The sequence below is a fragment of the Monodon monoceros genome, unplaced genomic scaffold (assembly GCF_005190385.1).
Source record: "Monodon monoceros isolate NGI ecotype Baffin Bay Population unplaced genomic scaffold, NGI_Narwhal_1 Super_Scaffold_3, whole genome shotgun sequence".
Classification (NCBI taxonomy): Eukaryota; Metazoa; Chordata; class Mammalia; order Artiodactyla; family Monodontidae; genus Monodon; species Monodon monoceros.
The window spans coordinates 56,190,171-56,210,729 of record NW_021703780.1 but is presented as its reverse complement, the minus strand read 5'-3'; the positions used below and the strand labels follow the sequence as shown (position 1 = coordinate 56,210,729).

The window sequence follows — 20,559 nt, the reverse complement described above, 5'->3', positions numbered from 1 at the left end:
AAGCTGGATAGGGCCATGTAAATCAACGAAGTTAGAACAGTCCCTTGCACCATACACAAAAATAAACTCAAAATGACTTAGAGACTGAAATATAAGATGTAACATCATAAAATTCCTAGAAAGGAATACAGGCAAAACAGTCTCTGGCATAAATCGTGCCAATATTTTTTTAGGTAAGTCTCCCAAGGCAAATAAAATAAAAGCAAAAATAAACAAACGGGACCTAATCTAACTTAAAACCTTCTGTGCAGCACAGGAAAGCATAAACAAAATGAAAAGACAACTTGTGGACTGGAATAAAATATTTGCAAACAATTTGACTGAAAAGGCTTATTCCCAAAATATACAAATAGTTCATACAACTCAGTAACAAAAAGGCATGATACAAATAAATTTAGAAAACAAACTTATGGTTACGAAAGTGGAAGGGTGGTGGGGAAGGATAAAACGGGAGTTTGGGATTAGCATATACACACTACTATACTTAAAATAGATAAACAGGGACTTCCCTGGTGGCACAGTGGTTAAGAATCTGCCTGCCAAGGCAGGGGACACGGGTTCAAGCCCTGGTCCAGGATGATCCCACATGCCATGGAGCAACTAAGCCCGTGCTCCACAACTACTAAGCCTGCTCTCTAGAGCCCACGAGCCACAACTACTGAGCCTGTGTGCCACAACTACTGAAGCCCACTCACCCTAGAGCCCACACGCAGCAACTACTGAACCCACGTGCTGCAACTGCTGAAGCCCACGCGCCTACAGCCTGTGCGCCGCAACAAGAAGCCACCGCAATGAGAAGCCCGTGCACTGCAACAAAGAGTAGCCCCCGTTTGCCACAACTAGAGAAAGCCCACGGGCAGCAACGAAGACCCAACACAGCCAAAAAATAATAAAATTAAATAAAAATTTAAAAAAATAAACTACAGCAAGATATCACCTCACACCAGTCAAAATGGTGATCATCAACAAGTCTACAATGATAAGAGCTGGAGAGGGTGTGGAGAAAAGGGAACCCTCTTGCACTGTTGATGGGAATGTAAGTTGATACAGCCACTATGGAGAACAGTATGGAGGTTCCTTAAAAAAACAAAAATAGCGCTTCCCTGGTGGCGCAGTGGTTGAGAGTCCGCCTGCCGATGCAGGGGACACGGGTTCGTGCCCCAGTCTGGGAAGATCCCACGTGCCGCGGAGCGGCTAGGCCCGTGAGCCATGGCCGCTGAGCCTGTGCATCCGGAGCCTGTGCTCTGCAACTGGAGAGCCACAACAGTGAGAGGCCCGTGTAATGCAAAAAAAATAAAAATAGAACTACCATATGACCCAGCAATTCCACTACTGGGCATATACCCTAAGAAAACCATAATTTTAAAAGTGTCATGTACCACAATGTTCATTGCAGCACTATTTACAATAGCCAGGACGTGGAAGCAACCTAAGTGTCCATAGACAGGTGAATGGATAAAGAAGATGTGGCACATATATACAATGGAATATTACTCAGCCATAAAAAGAAACAAAATTGAGTTATTTGTAGTGAGATGGATGGACAGAGTCTGTCATACAGAGTGAAGAAAGAGAAAAACAAATACCGTATGCTAACACATATATATATATATATATGGAATATTAAAAAAATGGTTATGAAGAACCTAGGGGCAGGACAGGAATAAAGACACAGACATAGAGAATGGACTTGAAGACCCGGGGAAGGGGAAGGGTAGGCTGGGATGAAGTGAGAGAGTGGCATGGACATATATACACTACCAAATGTAAAATAGCTAGCTAGTGGGAAGCAGCCGCATAGCACAGGGAGATCAGCTCAATGTTTTGTTACCACCTAGAGGAGTGGGATAGGGAGGGTGGGAGGGAAATACAAGAGGGAAGGGATATGGGGATATATGTATATGTATAGCTGACTCACTTTGTTATACAGGAGAAACTAACACACCATTGTAAAGCAATTATACTCCAGTAAAGATGTTAAAGAAAAAAAAAAAAGGAAAAAGAATTCAAAACAGGGCTGACTTTCAGGAAGCCAGCTTCTTAAGGTACATTTTCCTCACACTGTATAAAAAATAAACACATGAAAGTGTGCTCAACATCGTTAATTATTGGAGAAATGCAAATCAAAACTACAACAAGACACCACCTCGCACCATTCAGAATGGCCATCATCAAAAAGTCTACAAATAGGGCTTCCCTGGTGGCGCAGTGGTTGAGAGTCCACCTGCCGATGCAGGGGACACGAGTTCGTGTCCCAGTCTGGGAGGATCGCACATGCCGTGGAGCAACTAGGCCCATGAGCCATGGCCGTTGAGCCTGCGCGTCCGGAGCCTGTGCTCCACAACGGGAGAGGCCACGACAGTGAGAGGCCCGCGTACTGCAAAAAAAAAAAGTCTACAAATAATAAATGCAGGAGAGAGCGTAGAGAAAAGGGAACCTTACTACATCTTGGTGGGAATGGAAATTGGTAACAGCCACTATGGAGGTTCTTTTAGAAACTCAAACTAGAGCTACCATATGATCCGGCAATCTCACTGCTGGGTGTATATCTGGAGAAAACCATCATTCCAACGGACACATGCACCAGAACATTCGTGTGCTATTTAAAAGAGCCAAGATAGAGAAGCAACCTTAATGTCCACTGACAGAAGAATGGACAAAGAAGGTGTAGTACACACATAGAATGGAATATAACTCATCCATTAAAAAGAACAAAATATAAAAAAAAATAATAATAATGCCATTTGCAGAAACATGGATCGACCTAGAGATGATAATACTAAGGGAAGGAAGGAAGTCAGAGAAAGACAAATATGATATCACTTACATGTGGCATCTAAAGAAAAAATGATTCAAATGAACTTATTAACAACACAGAAACAGACTCATAGAGTTCGAAAACAAACTTATGGTTAGAAAAGGTAACGACACAAACACAAATGCTCACCAACCAATCAAGAAGCAGGCTATTTGTTCAATAGGATCTGGCCAGGAACTGTCACCAATTCCACAAGTGAAAGAGATATGTGACTCCTTCACTTATTTGATGCATAAAATGACCCCATCATCTCCTGAGACACGGATCATGTCCACAGCCCTCCTGCGTGGCCACCCTTTCTCTGTTTCACATCCTTGGCTTTTTAAACAAGCAATTTGTGTAGATCGAGGAGAGAACGGGCAGTGAGGCCAGAGAAGTAAGTAAACAGGGGGGCCCCAGCAGCACACTCGGACAATCACCCCGGTCCTCCACCCACCAGGCTCCTGACCCCGCCCTCCTTACCCTGCTCCCCGGACACGTCAGCCTCGGCCTCCTCGGCCACAGCCTCTGCTTCCTGTTCCCTTCCCAGAGCATCAGCCTTGGCTCCTCTCATGCATGACCCCTCTCCGTCCACCACCCCTGACACTGAGGGCACCTGCGTCTCCTGCGAGCCTGGGGACCAGGCCTTCATCTTTCTACCAGTGGCGACTTGCACAGCTTCCGATCCACAATGGTCACAGCAAATGACGGCTGCATGAATGAATGAATCCTTGCTAGCCAAACCTCCTTAGGCCACATCTTTAGGAAAACTCTCCCTTTCTTCATAGTAGATCCATGAAACATCTTCAACACTATCTTACTGCCTACAAAACTACTGACTATAACAGGATTCCTTCAAAGATACAAATGGCATAGAGACAGCACTGCTTATGAACCAAAAAAACCTTTTTCACTTTAAGATTTCTTCTCAATTTAATGACAGTGCAGACGAGGCTTGTCTTCTATCAGCAGATTTCAAAATTTTAAACAGTGAAGATTCTAATTAATCAAGTAGTAACTGAGTTTTCCCCCCTTGTTGCCACCCTTTTCCATCTGCACAGTTTCTTTCTGATACTCTTATCTTTCACTCTGCTTCTGAGTTGACTTTCATATTAACAAGCCCTGCTTCTCAAATTGAGGTACATGGTGGGAATGCAACTGAGGTTATTATACTGAGAAAACAGCCACATCCAATCCCTGGCACAACCGGGTGGGAAAAAATAAATGTTACTCCTAAGTGACATATAGTTTAATACAGTCGATTTCCTAAGTTCAATACAGTTTTAATTTCCCATACTTATGAGTTCTGACTACCTGAATTTTTTTTTTTTTTTTTTTTTTTTTTATGGTATGCGGGCCTCTCACTGTTGTGGCCTCTCCCGTTGCGGAGCACAGGCTCCGGACGCGCAGGCTCAGCGGCCGTGGCTCACGGGCCCAGCCGCTCCGCAGCATGTGGGATCTTCCCGGACCGGGGCACGAACCCGTGTCCCCTGCATCGGCAGGCGGACTCTCAAGCACTGTGCCACCAGGGAAACCCGTACCTGAATATTTTTAGCGATTAGACGGAATGGTAAGACAGGAAGAGGGCTAAGAGCACTCACTCTTCTTTTCCTTTCATGTTCTCTCTTGCCTGGTGGGCTTTGGTGAGAATAAACCACTGGAGGTTTGCTTGATAGCAGAGGATCACAATGTTAAAATGCCCAAGTTTGTGCAAACTTGGAGCATATCTGTCACTGTAATAAAGCATACGTAAAAGGAAAAATCAGTGACCTCTCCACCCCCATTCCACCCCCAAAGAAACGATTTTCTTAGTCTGATTAATGGAAAAGGAACTCATCAAGAAAGTCTACCTTAAAGGTACAGTAAGTCCCCTACATATGAATGAGTTCCTTTCCAAGAGTGCGTTCTTAAGTCCAATTTGTTCATAAGTCCAACAAGTTAGCCTAGGTACCCAACTAACACAATTGGCTATATAGCACTGTACTGTAGTAGGTTTATAATACTTTTCACACAAATAATATATAAAAAACACTTGAAATAAAGATACTGTACTCTCTACAGTACTGTACAGTGAAGTACACAAAAGCACAACCACTTGTAGAGGATGCACGCATGTGACAATGTACAGTAGACACATGAACTAACGTGAGATTGGACATGCGAACGTACGCTTGCATCTTTGAAAGTTTGCAACTTGAAGATTCATATGTAGTGGACTTCCTGTATAGCAGAATTGATTTGAAGTTTTGCTGTCCCCAAGGGGACACACTATCAGGATAACCACACCCTTCCTGGCCCTGTGACCTTCCTCATCTGTAAAATGGGGTTAGTAACCCACTCCATGGTGAGGTTGTGAGAGCTAAAGAGATAATGCATTTAAGTACCAAGCATGGTGCCTGATATGCACACTGTTGATTTCACATTAGTTTACTCCTATAAAGTTTTCCACAGGACTGATTTGCCCTATAAGTGGCAATATATTTACAGAATGTTCTAGGGACTCAATCTTTCAGTCCTCTCATATTGGCTTTTCTCATGTGTAAAAGACTGTTGCCAACAGAGGTGGTGACATTCCTTTCTTTAATTCCTAAGAATCACACATGGAAATACAAAACAATTTCATGCATAGACACACACAGCCCATCTGACTGAATGAATAAAAGTAATTGTTTTAGATACTTGCCTGTTAAGGATCATTTGCAAACCACGCAAACTTCGAGGGTGAAAAGGTATTCGACTTTTCAAGAGTCTATTATAGAACATGTCGAGAAGAGAGTAATATTCTTCAAGTGTCAACACTGGCTGTAATTCTTCGATATAAACAACTTGGATGCCACCTAGAAGATAGCTTATTTGGTCCTCCAGAAGCATCAGGCTCCTCTGCAGGTCAAAATAACTCGGTAATCTTTCAAAAAGCTACAGTATTTAAAAAAAAAAAAGGAAGAAATATTTAGTTCTATGGTACTTTAATAGTCCAAGTTTAGGACTCCAATAAATGGTATTGAGGAATTCTAAAAAGAAAATTATTTTCCTAGAAGGAAAGTTCAAGTAAGCAATAAGAAAAAAGCTATGGAGTGCTGGAAATATTAATATTCAAAACAAATCACTGTAAATCTTAGGAACTTTTAGCTAGGAATTGAAGAGATTGCAGAAGAAAAGAAATATGTTCCAAATAAAAATAAGTGCTAACATTTAAATATTCAGGTAAGAATCCCAAATTAGGTTAGAAAGATTAAATGGTATAATAAAGAAGGGTTTTAGAAATAAAGTCTACATATTTCAATTGCAAATCCATTTCCTCAGAATTTCCCATAATTCAACTAAATTCTATTCTGAAGCACCTACCATGTACTTAAACACTAAACTGGGCCCTTGGAGTATAGAGATTATAAGAATTTGTGTCCCTGTCTCCCAGGGGCTTATGGTCAGGGTGCAGGGAAACAAAACAAGAATCAGAATTCAGTGTACTAAGTGCCACATCAGGGTGAAGCGATTGGAGGGTCAAGCAAAGGTTTCCAAGGGCGTCTAACATAACCAATATGAAAAGATAAAGAGGATTTAGAGAAGGTTAGATGCATCACTAATTATTAGAGAAATGCAAATCAAAACTACAATGAGGTACCACTTCACACTGGCCAGAATGACCATCATCAAAAAATCTACAAATAATAAATGCTGGAGGGACTTCCCTCGTGGTGCAGTGGTTAAGAATCCACCTGCCAATGCAGGAGACATGCAGGAGACAAGATCCCACGTGCCGTGGAGCAAATAAGCCCATGTGCCACAATTACTGAGCCCGTGCACCGTAACTACTGAAGCCTGTATGCCCTAGAGCCCACGCTCCACAACGAGAAGCCACTGCTCTGAGAAGCCCACGCACCTCAACAAAGTGTAACCATCACTCACCACAAGTAGAGAGAAAGCCTGCGCGCAGCAACAAAGACCAAATGCAGCCAAAAATAAATTTTAAAAAAAAGCTGGAGAGGGTGTGGAGAAAAGGGAACCCTCCTATACTGTTGGTGGGAATGCAAGTTGGTACAGTCACTATTAAAACCATATGGAAGTTCCTTAAAAAACTAAAAATAGTGGGAATTCACTGGTGGTCCAGTGGTTAAGATTCTGTGCTTTCACTGCTGAGGGCACAGGTTTAATCCCTGGTCAGGGAACTAAGATCCCTGCAAGCTGCTTGGCCAAAAAAAAAAGAAAAACTAAAAGGAGTTGCCATATGATCCAGCAATCCCACTACTGGGCATATACCCAGAGAAAACCGTAATTCAAAAAGACACATGCACTCCAATGCTCATTGCAGCACTATTTACAATAGCCAGGTCATGGAAGCAACCTAAATGCCCATTGACAGACAAATGGATAAAGACGATGTGGTACATATATACAATGGAATATTACTCAGCCATAAAAAAGAATGAAACTGGGTCATTTGTTGAGACGTGCATGGATCTAGAGACTGTTATACAGAGTGAAGTCAGAAAGACAAAAACAAATATCGTATATTAACGCATATATGTGGAACCTAGAAAAATGGTACAGATGAATCAGTTTGCAAGGCAGAAATAGAGACATAGATGTAGAGAACAAATGTATGGACACCAAGGGGGGAAACTGGCGGGGTGGGGATGGTGGTGTGATGAATTGGGAAATTGGGATTGACATGTATACACTGATGTGTATAAAATGGATGACTAATCAGAACCTGTTGTATCAAAAAAAAAAAGTTAACATGACATGTTCCTTGTCAAAAAAAAAAAAGAATAGCATTTCAATGGTCTTTCTATAGTTCAATGACATGTTTTTTTCAGTGGGGTAAACATTACATATGGGATAATTTTGTTTAGATACAAATGGATCCTGTTGTCTCCTTCCAAACACAAATTCTATAATTGCAATACATTTTAGTTATAAAATTACTTGATATGCAAAATATGCAAATACTAAAAGCTACAACACAAAGTAGCATTTTCTAATTTATTTAGACTGGTAAATTATTTTTATTATTGTATAAAATTAGAAAACCTTACATATTAAACATTTCATTGTAGTGTTTTTATCACTATAAAGTGATTTTACAGTAAGTAAAGCATAATTTGCTGAGAAATACAAAATTACACAGCATGTCCTAAAATGTACATTGAATGTAACTGCCAGATATAAGAAGAAAATAGATTAAATGGAGCTTTTATGACCTGATGATTCTTCTATGTTGTGTTTTTAAAAACTCAACTGATTTATTTTCATAATTTCTGTGTTTTATTTCAGCCTGCATGTCTCTGAGGAAACATAAGGAAAATTATTTGAAAGTTTACACTAAATAGAACTGTTATATTTTCTCTTTTTAACATGACATTCTGAAATATTAGAAATAACATGCTTTCAAGATTAAACTTTGATCAGGTGAATGCAATTTGTAAACCAGCTGAAGATCAGCTGGATATAAATTGCAGAATTATTTTTATGCTCCCTCTGAACTCTGTAATTCAGCATGTGCTCCTTATGCGTCCTCTCCTATAACTACATATATAATAAAGATGAGGTAAACAATACAAGAATGAAAATAAAAACAAACCGTATATGGCCAAAATGACCATGGTGGTGAACAAGTTTTGTCTCAGTTACAGCCCCTAAATCTCCTGACTATGGGACAGTCACTCCATTCATATGGTTTGAAACCTCTCAAATGGTTCAACAATTTTATAATTATTTGCAAAATAATAACAAATTAAAAAAATTAGGACCTCTCTGGCGGTCCGGTGGTTAAGACTCCACACTTTCAATGCAGGGGGCCTGGGTTCGATCCCTGGTTGGGGAACTAAGATTCCACGTCCCACGTGGCATGCCCAAATAAAAAATTAATAACTGAAACAAGAAACTGATACAAACACCACTCTGGCTTTGATGACATAAGCTCCTGGAATCCTTACTGGGAAAAACTAACATAAAACAAAACCTTGAACAAACCCTCATCAGGGTTCCTGCAAACTGGGCAACATCCATATTTGGGAAAAGGTCAAGATTGGAAAGGGGTGCTGGGCCTGTGTGAACACACTGGACCAGGGAGACCAGGTTAGGTTATGGAAATAAGAGATATGAAATCTTCCAAATTCATACAACTGTCATAACCGGGGCATCAGCCCTCTAAGGCATGCTGGTAAAGGCAACAGATTTTTTTTTGCGGCATTTAGTCTATACTGTAATTTACCCAAAGGGCCCAAAGAGCAGCATGTATTCCTTTTCTTGCCTTTTTTCAGTGTAGAGCTGTCCTCTCCTATCCTACCCAGCCTGGACTCTCTGCTCTAAAATTATACCTAATAAACTAAACTCAAACTCTATGAGGTGTGATGATCTGGTTCAGGTAAGTCACTAACATATCAATGTTCAAGAAATATAACCCAAGGACCTCCGATACAAGCATCAAAAACTAAACAAAACAGAAATCTCTAACCGGTAGATTTTAGAAGAGAAGCTTTGAGTAGGAAGATTTAAGGTGATACCAGTCAACTCTCAACATTCTCTAGCCCAAGAAAAATATATGGAAGTAAAAGATATGAAACAGCATTACGCCAAGAACCAGCCACAGCCCTATTCCAGCTCTTCTGTAAGAAACTCTAAATACTGTCTGTTTCATTTAGGATAATTCAATATTAATTTTAAATCACAGTTTTAAAGCGAATGCAAGATCTCGCATAAACAAGACTAAAACATGTAATGCTTTATTGTTGTTAATTTCATTTGTCAAAGCTAAGAGAACAAAGGTTCTATCTGGCTTGAATGGGTTTACTTCATTGTTTGACAAGATACATAGCTATTGACAACTGAATTTGGATAATAATGATCAATAAATTAGACAGTTATATTTCCACTGATTTCAATTTCTAAAACAGTGGTCTATTTAATTTATGTTGCTATCTTCCTTAAGAGTAGACAAATCAAAATGACATGTTTTGAGCTTGTGCTGGTAACTGTCAACATGAGAGCTTGAATTTAAAACAAAATATCCCTCTGGAGGAAATGAAGAATTCATAGTAACACAACTCATGTACACTCAGAAAATTTCCTTAACACAATGTATCTCTTGCTAAAAACAGCAGATACTTTAAGTCAACGCTAATGAAACTAACAGAAGCAGTGTTTTTAAAAAAATGGTCCTCTACATTCATTGCTGAGTCACTTCTACTGCTACCATCTGTATTAAGCTACTTTACATTTCCATACTAAACCTTGAGTTCTCCACACCCAGCCTCCAGCACTTCACATTCACACTTTTCCAACAATTCTCTAATTCAGTGAAATAAAAACGCTGGTTGGGTTTCATGAATCTACGAAGCAGATTAGTAGAAAGATGATTAAAACCCGTTCCCTACTCTTAAAAATGCATTATCTAGTAACATGTAATAGAATATAATGTAAGAGTGTCTACTTTCATTAAAGACTGAAGAATTTTTTTGGATGAACTACATACAAATAAGGAAATTATAAATACTCAGCTTGGACAAGGAACCAATGGAATAGCACTTATTTTGGTGAATTGGCTTTTCCCAGTTCCAGTCTGTTTTCATTGTTGGCCAGCTGACTAACTCCGAGTTCTGGGTCCCTGGGACAATCTTTTCATGATGGCTACACATCTAGCTCCAGACCAAAATTGTACCCTATGAAACACTCAACTGAACCACAGACTAATTGCTGAATTTCTTTAATATGTTATTCTAAAGCCTCTTGACTTAAGGTCCAACAACTCTCATTGTTGCTTTTATGCCCTGACTTATCCAGTCCCACTTTTTTTCTATACCAAAAGGTAGGTCAGACATTCCCGAGGTTTTGTTCATCTGGACACACTGTGAGATCGTTAGAGCAATGGGTATAAGCAGAAGTTTCATGGGCTGGATCCCAGTGCGTGCAAGGCTGAGACCCTCTCTTCTAGCTCATGTTTTTTTGGGGTTTCCTTTTGGCTGCATTGGGTATTTGTTGCTGCATGCGGGCTTTTGTCTAGTCGAGGCGAGTGGGGGCTACTAACTACGAATAAGTTCAGTTAAATAAAAACTCTTACGTACGTTAGGGTTGTTTCCATTCTCCAGACTTGCTCGAGGTCTTCATCAGGGTCCTTGAACCCAGTAAAGGAGTAGTAAGACTTGTCCCATTTGATGGGCCTGTCAGATATCCTTGTGGCCTCTTTGAGAGGCTGGGAGTGCACATTAGTATTCAAGCTTTGGATATGTTCAATAGATAAACTGCAGGAGTTGAGAATATATAACACTGTGCTTAGCAGATCTCTGGTGTGCAAAGTAAATTTGACTGCTCGGAACCCTAGAGAATATAATTCCCCCAAACAGTTAATACAGATGATTATTTGCTTTACTTGAAAAACATTTCTTTTCATACAACATTTATAGAATCAAAATCTTTAAAACACTCCATTACTCATTAAAGTTCATCCTATTGGAAAATCATCTGTAAATGGAAAACTACATCCCTTCTCCAAAACTGTACCACACTACCTCCATCTTCATGAAGTCCTCTGTCAGCTCCTGTTTCTAGTTTGGCGCCAGTGACCAAACCCACCCCGGCCCAAGAAGGGGATTGAAAATATTTTCAATGCTGGTCATAAATTTGGTCTCTACAGTCTAAGGGATGGAAAAGTTCTCCTATGAGCAAGTGTCCACCAGAGAGGGTGTCCAGCACTAAAGAGAAGGGGGAGGGTGGAGGTAGGGGGAGGGTGGGGCAGGCTGCCCTGCGACAGTGGTTCAAGGAGGGGGGCCAATCCAGTCTCAGGGGTCACAGAAACCCATCTCAAATTTTCTCTACGGTTGAAAGAGACTGTCCTCATACTCCCCCATCCAACTAGCTAGGGACACAGTATTTTCAGAAGTGACTCAAATTCCCCTAATTTTTTAAAAGTTAGCACTTCACAATCTGACTTTAATGCAAGTAGTCACTGGGCTCAGGGTAGTAATCTAACTTACATCAACAATAGGAAATCTACTGGTTCCCCTGCACCTTTATTGGGTATTAAACATGGCGCTAGTAGAATTTACATAACTTTTCAATGAACACTCTCACCAGTGCCATTATTATCTCTCTTTTGAAATGTGAAGCAGCGGAGGTTCAAGGAGGTTAAGAAGCGTGAAGTGAGGGCTGAAATCTGAGCTGCCACCAAGCCAAGTATTTTCCCCATTATAACATGCTGACTCTTTGTTTGGAAAAATTTTTTTAATTGGTTTTGAAAATTATACAAGTGTTATATAAGTACATCCTTCTTGTAAAATTATATATACAAAATAAAAGTCTCCTGTTGACAGGCACACAACCTCACACTTTCACTAGATGTAACCCTATTAACATTTAGGTACACAAGCATTTAGACCTGCACTGCCTAATATGGTAGCTACTAGCCATATGTGGCTATTTATTGGTAAAATTAAATTGATTGAAATTAAATAAAATTTAAAATTCAGTTCCTGGTCATACTAGCCCCACTTCAAGTGCTCAGAAGCCACATGGGGCTAGTGCCAGCTGTACCAGACAGCGCTCATATGGAACAGTTACATCACCGCAGAAAGTTCTCTTGGACAGCACTGCTCTAGACCTTTTCTATGTGCTTTGTGTGTATGTTATATATGACATATACACTTTTGTGTCTGCATGAGCACATACCCACAGTGTGAATTGTTCCTTTTTAACATATAAACTGCACCATTCTGGACCTATGACTTTTTTTTTTTTAACTTATTTGTTTGGCCGCTCTACGCAGCTTGCAGCTTAGTTCCCTAACCAGGGATCAAACCTGGGACCTCTGCAATGGAAGAACAGAGTCCTAACCACTGGATTGCCAGGGAATTCCCTGGATCTATTACTTTGAACTTGCTTTTGTTATTTAACCTTGGTGACTCTTCCATTATCTGTATGTATACATCATTCTCTTTCTTTTTAGTAGCTCTATACTAATCCACATAATCAATGTAGTGCAATTTATTTAACACTTCCAAAACTGATCACCATAAAAGTTGTTTTTAATTTTTCACCATTCCATACAAGACTGTGTTTTCTTTGCCATGATGACCGTCACCACAATCTAAATCATTGTCAGATATACCTGCTATGCCTGCCACATAGATTTATAGAATCTATAACATGCAAACTAAGAAAGAGTTTTTAGTTGAATCATTGATGGTAAAGTGAGAAATACTGGTAGGAAAATTATTCTAGTCAGTGAAAGAGGAAAGGAAAATCCAAATTCCTGCATTTGAAGTTAGGAAGAAATAGTTTATCCTCAGAAGAGGTAAGTCAAGGAATAAATCTCAGTTTCTCTCTTATCAATTCCATTAATTATTTAATCCAATGTAAATGCTGCTATATAGTGTGGAATGTTTGTGCCAGACTGCACGTAACTTTTATTGGGAAATGTTACCTAATTAGTTTAGTTTGCATTTGATTACTGAGGCTAAACATTTTTATATGCTTATTGGCAATTTATGTGTATTATTTCCTGAACTGTCTAGTCATTGTGCTTGCCCATTTTTGTAACTAAGCTACTCTGTTTTCTTTTTGACTTCTAAGAACTCCATATATATATAATTTACTTTTTTTAATTAATTTATTTATTTTTGGGTGTGTTGGGTCTTCCTTGCTGCGCATGGGCTTTCTCTAGTGGTGAGCAGGGGCTATTCTTTGTTGCGGTGCGTGAGCTTCTCACTGCGGTGGCTTCTCTTGCGGAGCACGGGCTCTAGGCACCTGGGCTTCAGTAGTTGTGGCGCACGGGCTTAGTTGCTCCTCAGCATGTGGGATCTTCCCAGACCAGAGATGGAACCCGTGTCCCCTGCACTGGCAGGCGGATTCTTAACCATTGAGCCACCAGGGAAGTCTATCTATCTATCTATCTATCTATTTATTTACTGGCTGCACCATGCAGCTTGTGGGATCGTCATTCCCTGATCAGGGATTGAACCTGGGCCCTTGGCAGTGAGAGCGCGGAATTCCCTGGAACACCAGGGAATTCCCACTAATTTATTTTTTTATAATCTATCTTCATTTAATAAATGGTTCAAAGTTAACCATTAACTGAAAGTGGAGGATTTTTCTCTTTACTCAGCCAGAGCTGACGACAGCTATTTGTTTTAGCATTTGTTCACAGAAAGCTCTTAGTAAATCTTTAAACTGTTTTAAAGTTCATTCTAAAAATAGTTATTTCCTCAAGGATCACAAAAAGGATGGATAGACCCACATTCATCCTTAGTTTAAAGGATCACTGGATCATGGCTAAAGGAGTGACAAAGGACAAACAGAAGGCTGTACATGAAGACTGTTCAGATTTTAGAAACAGCATGAGGCTGGAGTTAAAGGGCTCAAGACCCCTATTCTGTCTCCATGGTCCTGGGACATTACTAAGTTACAATCGGGCAAATACTACCTTCCTCACAGGGTACTTTGAGGACTAAATTAGAGAATGTAAGCTATATTTTTTAAAGATATAAATTGTTATATAGACATTTAATACTTAAAACAGCACTGAAATAGGAAGGGGACAAATAGGAACACTTCAGTTTTCTAGTCAGAAAAGTTTAAACAAAAAATGGCTCATCAAACACATGCAGCCAGGAATAGAATCTAACTCCAGGAAAACACTCAATTAAATGATATTATTTCCTATGACAAGGCTTCAATCCGAAGGTCTTCTAGCAACGTTAGACAGACTGGACACATCACACCAAGCCTGCAAGGGACACACGAGAAATAAGAAACGTACCGGAAGTGCTGAAGTGTTCCTGGCCATCAGAGGAGTTCTGGTCTGTTTCTCTTACATAAAACACAAGCTGGGTTGGTTTCAAAGACTTGAAGCCTGGTTTCTGGAGGTTTTCTAAGTAGGCACTTAATCTCTTAAGAGAATTTTCATTGACTTCCTGGAAAAAAATATTAAGAGGCATTTATACACAAAATAGAACAAGGAAACATCAGAAATTATATCCCGACCTTTTAAACACATTATTGAGTATATTAAAAAATTTAGTATTTAAAAATGGTGGGATTTCATAGCTCCTCAGTACAGGATAAAATTGGATCCACACCTCACAACATGGAACTCCACAGGGATGAGATATGTAAAAAAAATGTGGCCACATAAGTACTAGAAGAAAACATGGCTGAGTTCCTTTATAACTTAGATGTGGGAAAAGCCTAACTATGACTGAATATCTCAAGTAATAAATGATTGATAAATCCAATTACCTAAGATAGTTTAAAAACTTAATATAGCACAGGGAACTATATTCAATATCCTGTGATAAACCATAATGGAAAAGAATATGAAAAACTATATACATATTTCTGTATAACTGAATCACTGTGCTGTACGGCAGAAATTAACACAATATTGTAAATTTTTTAAAAAATCTTTAAAAAAGAACACATAAAATACCACACATTTTTAAGGAAAACACACACACACACACACACACACACACACACACAAGAGTCTACAGACAAAAATTGACTGGGAATAAATATTTGCAAGTTATTTCATAGTAAAGAGCTAATTTCTTTCTATATAAAAGGCTCTTAAAATGCCTATCCAGAGATTGGTTGAATTATGGTATCTTCATTCAATGGAGTGCTACACAACCAAAAGGAAAAAAAGGGGGAAAGAATGTGACACAGGCAACATATATGAAAGGACATGGAGTGATCTCTAGGATATAATGTTAAGTGAAAAAAGAAATGTCTTTTAGTGAAGGAACAGCTCCAAGAAATGGCATAAATAATAACTTTTCTTCTTATCCCTATAGGTCTCTTCTCAGAAACACAGTGTGATCTGAAATTAGGAACAGTCCGTTCATTTTTGTTTATTATAATATACCACTCTCAGCTATGACAGTCCCATGAGCAGCTGAGAGAATTTCCTGTTATTGAAGGACTAAATCTTCAAAATTATTTTTTGATACATATTTCCATTTTTGCCAAAAAAATCCCAGGCAGAACAACCCAGAAATGAATAAAAATGACTGCCAACAGGAAGTTAATGGGATTGGGGTAAATGAAATTGGGATGGGAGTGAAACTCCTGAGTAAACTTTGTGTTCAGCTTTTATTTTTTATTTATTTATTTGCAGTACACGGGCCTCTCACTGCTGTGGCCTCCCCCGCCGCGGAGCACAGGCTCCGGACGCGCACGCCCAGCGGCCACGTCCCACAGGCCCAGCCGCTCCGCGGCACGCAGGATCCTCCCGGACCTGGGCACGAACCCGCGTCCCCTGCATCGGCGGGCGGACTCCCAACCACTGCGCCACCAGGGAAGCCCTAGCTTTGATTTTTGAAACCTATATATGTTTTGCCTATTTTAAAACTGAATTAAAATTAAGAGGATAAAACAGCAACAACTGTGCTTCACTCTGAGATCCTGGCCTGATGCCGTGACTACATGCGACTCTATGCCTCTTTCCCTTAGAAAGGGGTGAACGTACCATACAAGAGTCAGGGGAAAACTGACATAGAAGACAAACTTATGGTTACCAAAGGGGAAGTGGGGGAGGGATAAATTAAGAGTTTGAGATTAACATATACACACTATCATATATAAAATAGATAAACAACAAGGTCCTACTGTATAGCACAGGGAACTATATTCAATAACTTATAATAAACTATAATGGAAAAGAATATGAAAAAGAATATATATATACACATATATATGTGTGTGTGTGTGTGTGTGTGTGTATATATCTGAATCACTCTGTTGTACACCTGAAACTAACACAACGTTGTAAATCAACTATACTTCAATAAAAAAATTTTTAATTAAAAAAAGAGTATTACCAAATCTTTAGGTAAAATGAAAGTGAAAATGATGTAAATTGTACCCATATTAAAGACAAGTTATTGAAAAATATAAAATTCTTCCTATGAAGTTTAAAAAAAAAGCATGTGGCTGCATGCAGGGCTCATGGGATAATCCAGGGTAAGCACCTCCTCTCGAAATCTGTTAACTAAGTCACATACCTTAATATACAAGGTAAAATTCACAGGTTCCAGGAATTAGGACATGACACATCCTTTGGAGCCAGCATGCAATCCATTACACTTGGTGACGGGATCACCATTATAAACTCCCCTTTGTTTCATTCTGCCTTTGAATGACTTTGCAGAGAGAAGCCACCATCTGTGGGTGTCACGCCAAGTCCACCTGGCATTATTTCACATCCACTCACACCCGCAAAGTTAGGGTCTCCCATGATTCCAGCCTCTACTGAGCCTGCCCTATTCATTGGGCACTTGGGTTGGATCCAGCCTCTCACTTTTCTAATTGGCTAGTTGTGAGTTTTTTTGTGCACAGCATTCTCTTTTCTTCTTGGGCCAATGGGTTCCAGGATAGAGCTGCATCATGGGTCTTCTGTGCCAGTTCCCCCTTTATTGCTGCTCAACTTCCAACCCACCCTTCACACATGCTCTGCAGTAATGAACAGGATTCCTTTAAGCTTCTGTCCTTCAGAGTGAGCACAATGGTAAGCTTTTCCAGTAGAGGGCGCTAGGGGGACATTGCAGAGAGAGGGGCTCTCCTGCTGGTTTTGGAGGCTGCAAGATTGATTGGTCACAAGTGTAGGTGTGATGGCATCTGGTGCAGACCTGCCCAGCCATGGGCGCAGAACTCGTGGCCCTCACAATGTAATAGAGAAGGCAAATCTGACTCCATATCGGATCTGTTTCTTTTACTTTAACCTTTGTAACCTACTGCTTTTGCTACAAGTTAATTACTAAAGGGATGTTGCCTATAAGCTTAAATTATACATAATGGCCAACCTCTGGGATGCCTGCCTCCCAGGTAATGAGCATTAAGCTAAAATATCTTTGTTAACTCACAGCAAACATCCTGACCAGGCCCACATGTGAATGGCTACAGGAATGAAGAAATCAGAGTCTGAACAGAACCAGGATTTTACTCCCTTCCCTTTTAGTATAAAAGAAGCCTGAATTCTAGAGAAGATGGTTCTTTGGGACACTAGTCCACCCTCTTCTCGGTCTGCTGGCTTTCCAAATAAAGTCACTATTCCTTGCCCCAACAAATTGTCTCTCAATTTACTGGCCTGTCATGAGACAAGCAGTATGAGCTTGGACTCAGTAACATCAACACACTGCAAGCACTGGGCCTCCTGCCCACACTGACACTCCAACCTCCTCTGCTTGTCCACAGGCCTAGCCATCAGCTGACCTGCCTGCACCTGGTTTGTGCCCCAGAGAGTTGCTTCCTGCTTACCCAGTGGTTGGGGAGCCACGGCAGGAGCAACCCAGCCAACTTCTCTGCCACCAATGAGGCCTGAACACAGGACCTCAAGAGAGGACCCCTTCCAAGCTTTTTTCTTCCTGGGGGTCTCTCCCTCAGCCCTAGGGCCCATATTGAGTTTTATTACATCTTATAGTCATTCTTTTATCTAAGTTGTTGGGCTGCACCCCTCAAGCCAGCAAGCCCTGTACTTGCCCATGTCACAGAGCCTCAAGCCAGAAGAAGCAGCCCAGAGTCAGCAAGAGCAACCTCAATGGTTTAATGGATAGGAGGATCTTACACGTCTGAAGCAAGGTCCTGGAGCGAGACGCCCATGGCGTGCAGCAAATAGCGGACAGGACATGGCGGCAGTCTTCACTCCAGGGGGAGAGGAGCGGGGGGAGGTTACCAGTTAAAGGAGGAACTGACGTCAGACTGACTCACTGGTTGCCAGAGAAACGTCAGACTGACTCACTGGTTGCCAGAGAAACCAGCAGAGGAGCACGCCCCTCACTGCCCCTTTGATAAACCAGCATAGTGGAGAGAGTTCTGATCTAAAGATTAGAACAATCACCAGCTGGGGCCAGGAGCAAGTACACAGGCATTTACTGATCAGGCTCTACAACTGAGAGGGAAGGTCAGTCACGTGAATAAGGCATAGGTAAAGCAGGGGCTGGTCGAGCAGGGGATGTACAGAGAGCAGAAGAACAGCCATCTTGGGTGACCTGATCAGACAAAATTTACCAATTTTTATATTGTTTCCCCGTTTAAACCGTCTTGTGATTGGACCCAGACCTGATTCAGCAGTACCTCCAGCCTTGGGGATGAGTCCAGGCTTCGTTCCTCCTGGGTGCTCCCCACCTAGAGGATCCTGCACAGATGCTCCAGCCTTCTGAGTCCAGCTAGCATACTGGTCATTCATTAAAAAAAATTAAAAATTATTGACTATATCCTTGGTGCTGAGATACAGCAGGCTGGCTCGGCCTCAGCAGCCCACCTCTTCCTCAAAGGACATAAAGCTCACAGGCTCGGGCTTCCCTGGTGGCGCAGTGGTTGAGAGTCCTCCTGCTGATGCAGGGGACACGGGTTCGTGCCCCGGTCCGGGAAGATCCCACATGCCGTGGAGCGGCTGGGCCCGTGAGCCATGGCCGCTGAGCCTGCGAGTCCGGAGCCTGTGCTCCGCAACGGGAGAGGCCACAACAGTGAGCGGCCAGTGTACCACAAAAAAAAAAAAAGCTTACAGCCTCTGTGACATTTCTCAGGTGGGGGAAGCCTGAATGTGTTCTGGAAGGAAGAGCTGCTGTGGTCCTGTTGTCTACACAGTTAGGCCCTGCAATGTGAACCTGCCTGGGTATAAACCGGCAGGAGAGGAACACAGGGCTTCTCAATCAAGTAAGGCGCTGTGAAGCCAAGGCAGGCCAAGAGCGGGCTCATGGGGGATTTTAGGACCTGGGAGTGCCCTGGAGAACCCTGCTCTGGTTGCTTCCCACCGGTTGTGGGCTCCAGGCTGGGCATTTACCACTGGCCTCCTGTTTACATTTCTTGAGGAAGGAGGCAGGTGGGCTCTAGGCTAGATATTTACAACCAGCCTCCTGTTTGCACTAGGAGATAGAAATAACAGCAACAGGGTAAGTAGCTGGACTTTGTCTCCTGAGGACACTTTAAGATAACAGTCATGGAGGGGACAGAGAGGGGCTAAACCCTATTTGAGTAAAAAATAAAGAGGTCACACGTTTCCCATCCTTGGGGCAAGGGAGACACTGCACATGAGCAGAAAGCCTCCTTGGGGGTCAAAAAGGAGGGGGCACCACGCCATAATAGGTGATGCCAAGGCCCCCCATAGGCCTCTGGGCTGGAATCCATGTCGGGGAGGGTCCTAGGGCAGGTCAGGAGTGGAAAAAGAAACCAAATAATGGGCCAAAGATAAACAAAGAGTGGAAGAACTGCCCTATATAAATGACTTAACCACCTCTTTCCCGTGCTCCCCCTCATTAGTGGAGACACCCACACCCTTTCTCTCCGGGTGTGTATTTCTGCCTTGCTTCTGTCTTAGATAAACAAACTGTGTGCTTTCCCACTTGTGCTGTGTCTCTAATAATAAACTTTGTACCTGTTTTTACAGTTTTTGCCTTCTTGAGAAATGCATTTTTCAATGGAGGCAAGGGCCAGGGGAATTTAGCTTCCAGCCTCTAGCCCCTGGTGGACTAACGGCTGGGATTCCTGGTTTTCATCCATGCTACCCAGGTCCAGTTCCTGGGAAGAGAACTAAGATCTTGCTTCAAGCCACCACTCACTGCTATCTCTCCAAGATCAGGTGCATCCCAGCCAGAACCAGCGCATGACCCACAAGGGTGATGTCCAGCTCCACATGGCTCAGGGTGCAGCCCATTTGGCCAGCCCCTCGTCCCCCACTCTGGGACCCACGCAGCACCCATGGCCCATCCCGGGCTGGGTCTCACTTCCTGCCTTGTCTCACTGAGCCAAGTCCGAGATGAGACCAGGAAGGT

At 41.6% G+C, this 20,559-nt stretch overlaps 1 protein-coding gene across 4 annotated transcripts in view; it reads right to left on the bottom strand.

The window, feature by feature from the left end:
* The window catches only part of LOC114907434 (T-cell activation inhibitor, mitochondrial-like), a 43,352-nt gene that overhangs the window by 8,971 nt on the left and 13,822 nt on the right, over positions 1 to 20,559 (bottom strand). For 2 of the 4 annotated variants that reach the window (XM_029243095.1, XM_029243096.1), the window contains exons 2-4: positions 14,550 to 14,703; positions 5,481 to 5,713; positions 4,399 to 4,530 (exon numbers count right to left, since the gene is read on the bottom strand). In XM_029243095.1, coding sequence (XP_029098928.1) covers positions 4,399 to 4,530; positions 5,481 to 5,713; positions 14,550 to 14,576 — 392 coding nt within the window. In that variant the 5' untranslated portion in view covers positions 14,577 to 14,703. Of the gene's footprint in view, positions 1 to 4,398; positions 4,531 to 5,480; positions 5,714 to 10,860; positions 11,114 to 14,549; positions 14,735 to 18,862; positions 18,920 to 20,559 lie in introns of those variants that run through there. The other 2 variants (XM_029243097.1, XM_029243094.1) reach the window with 2 other exon arrangements.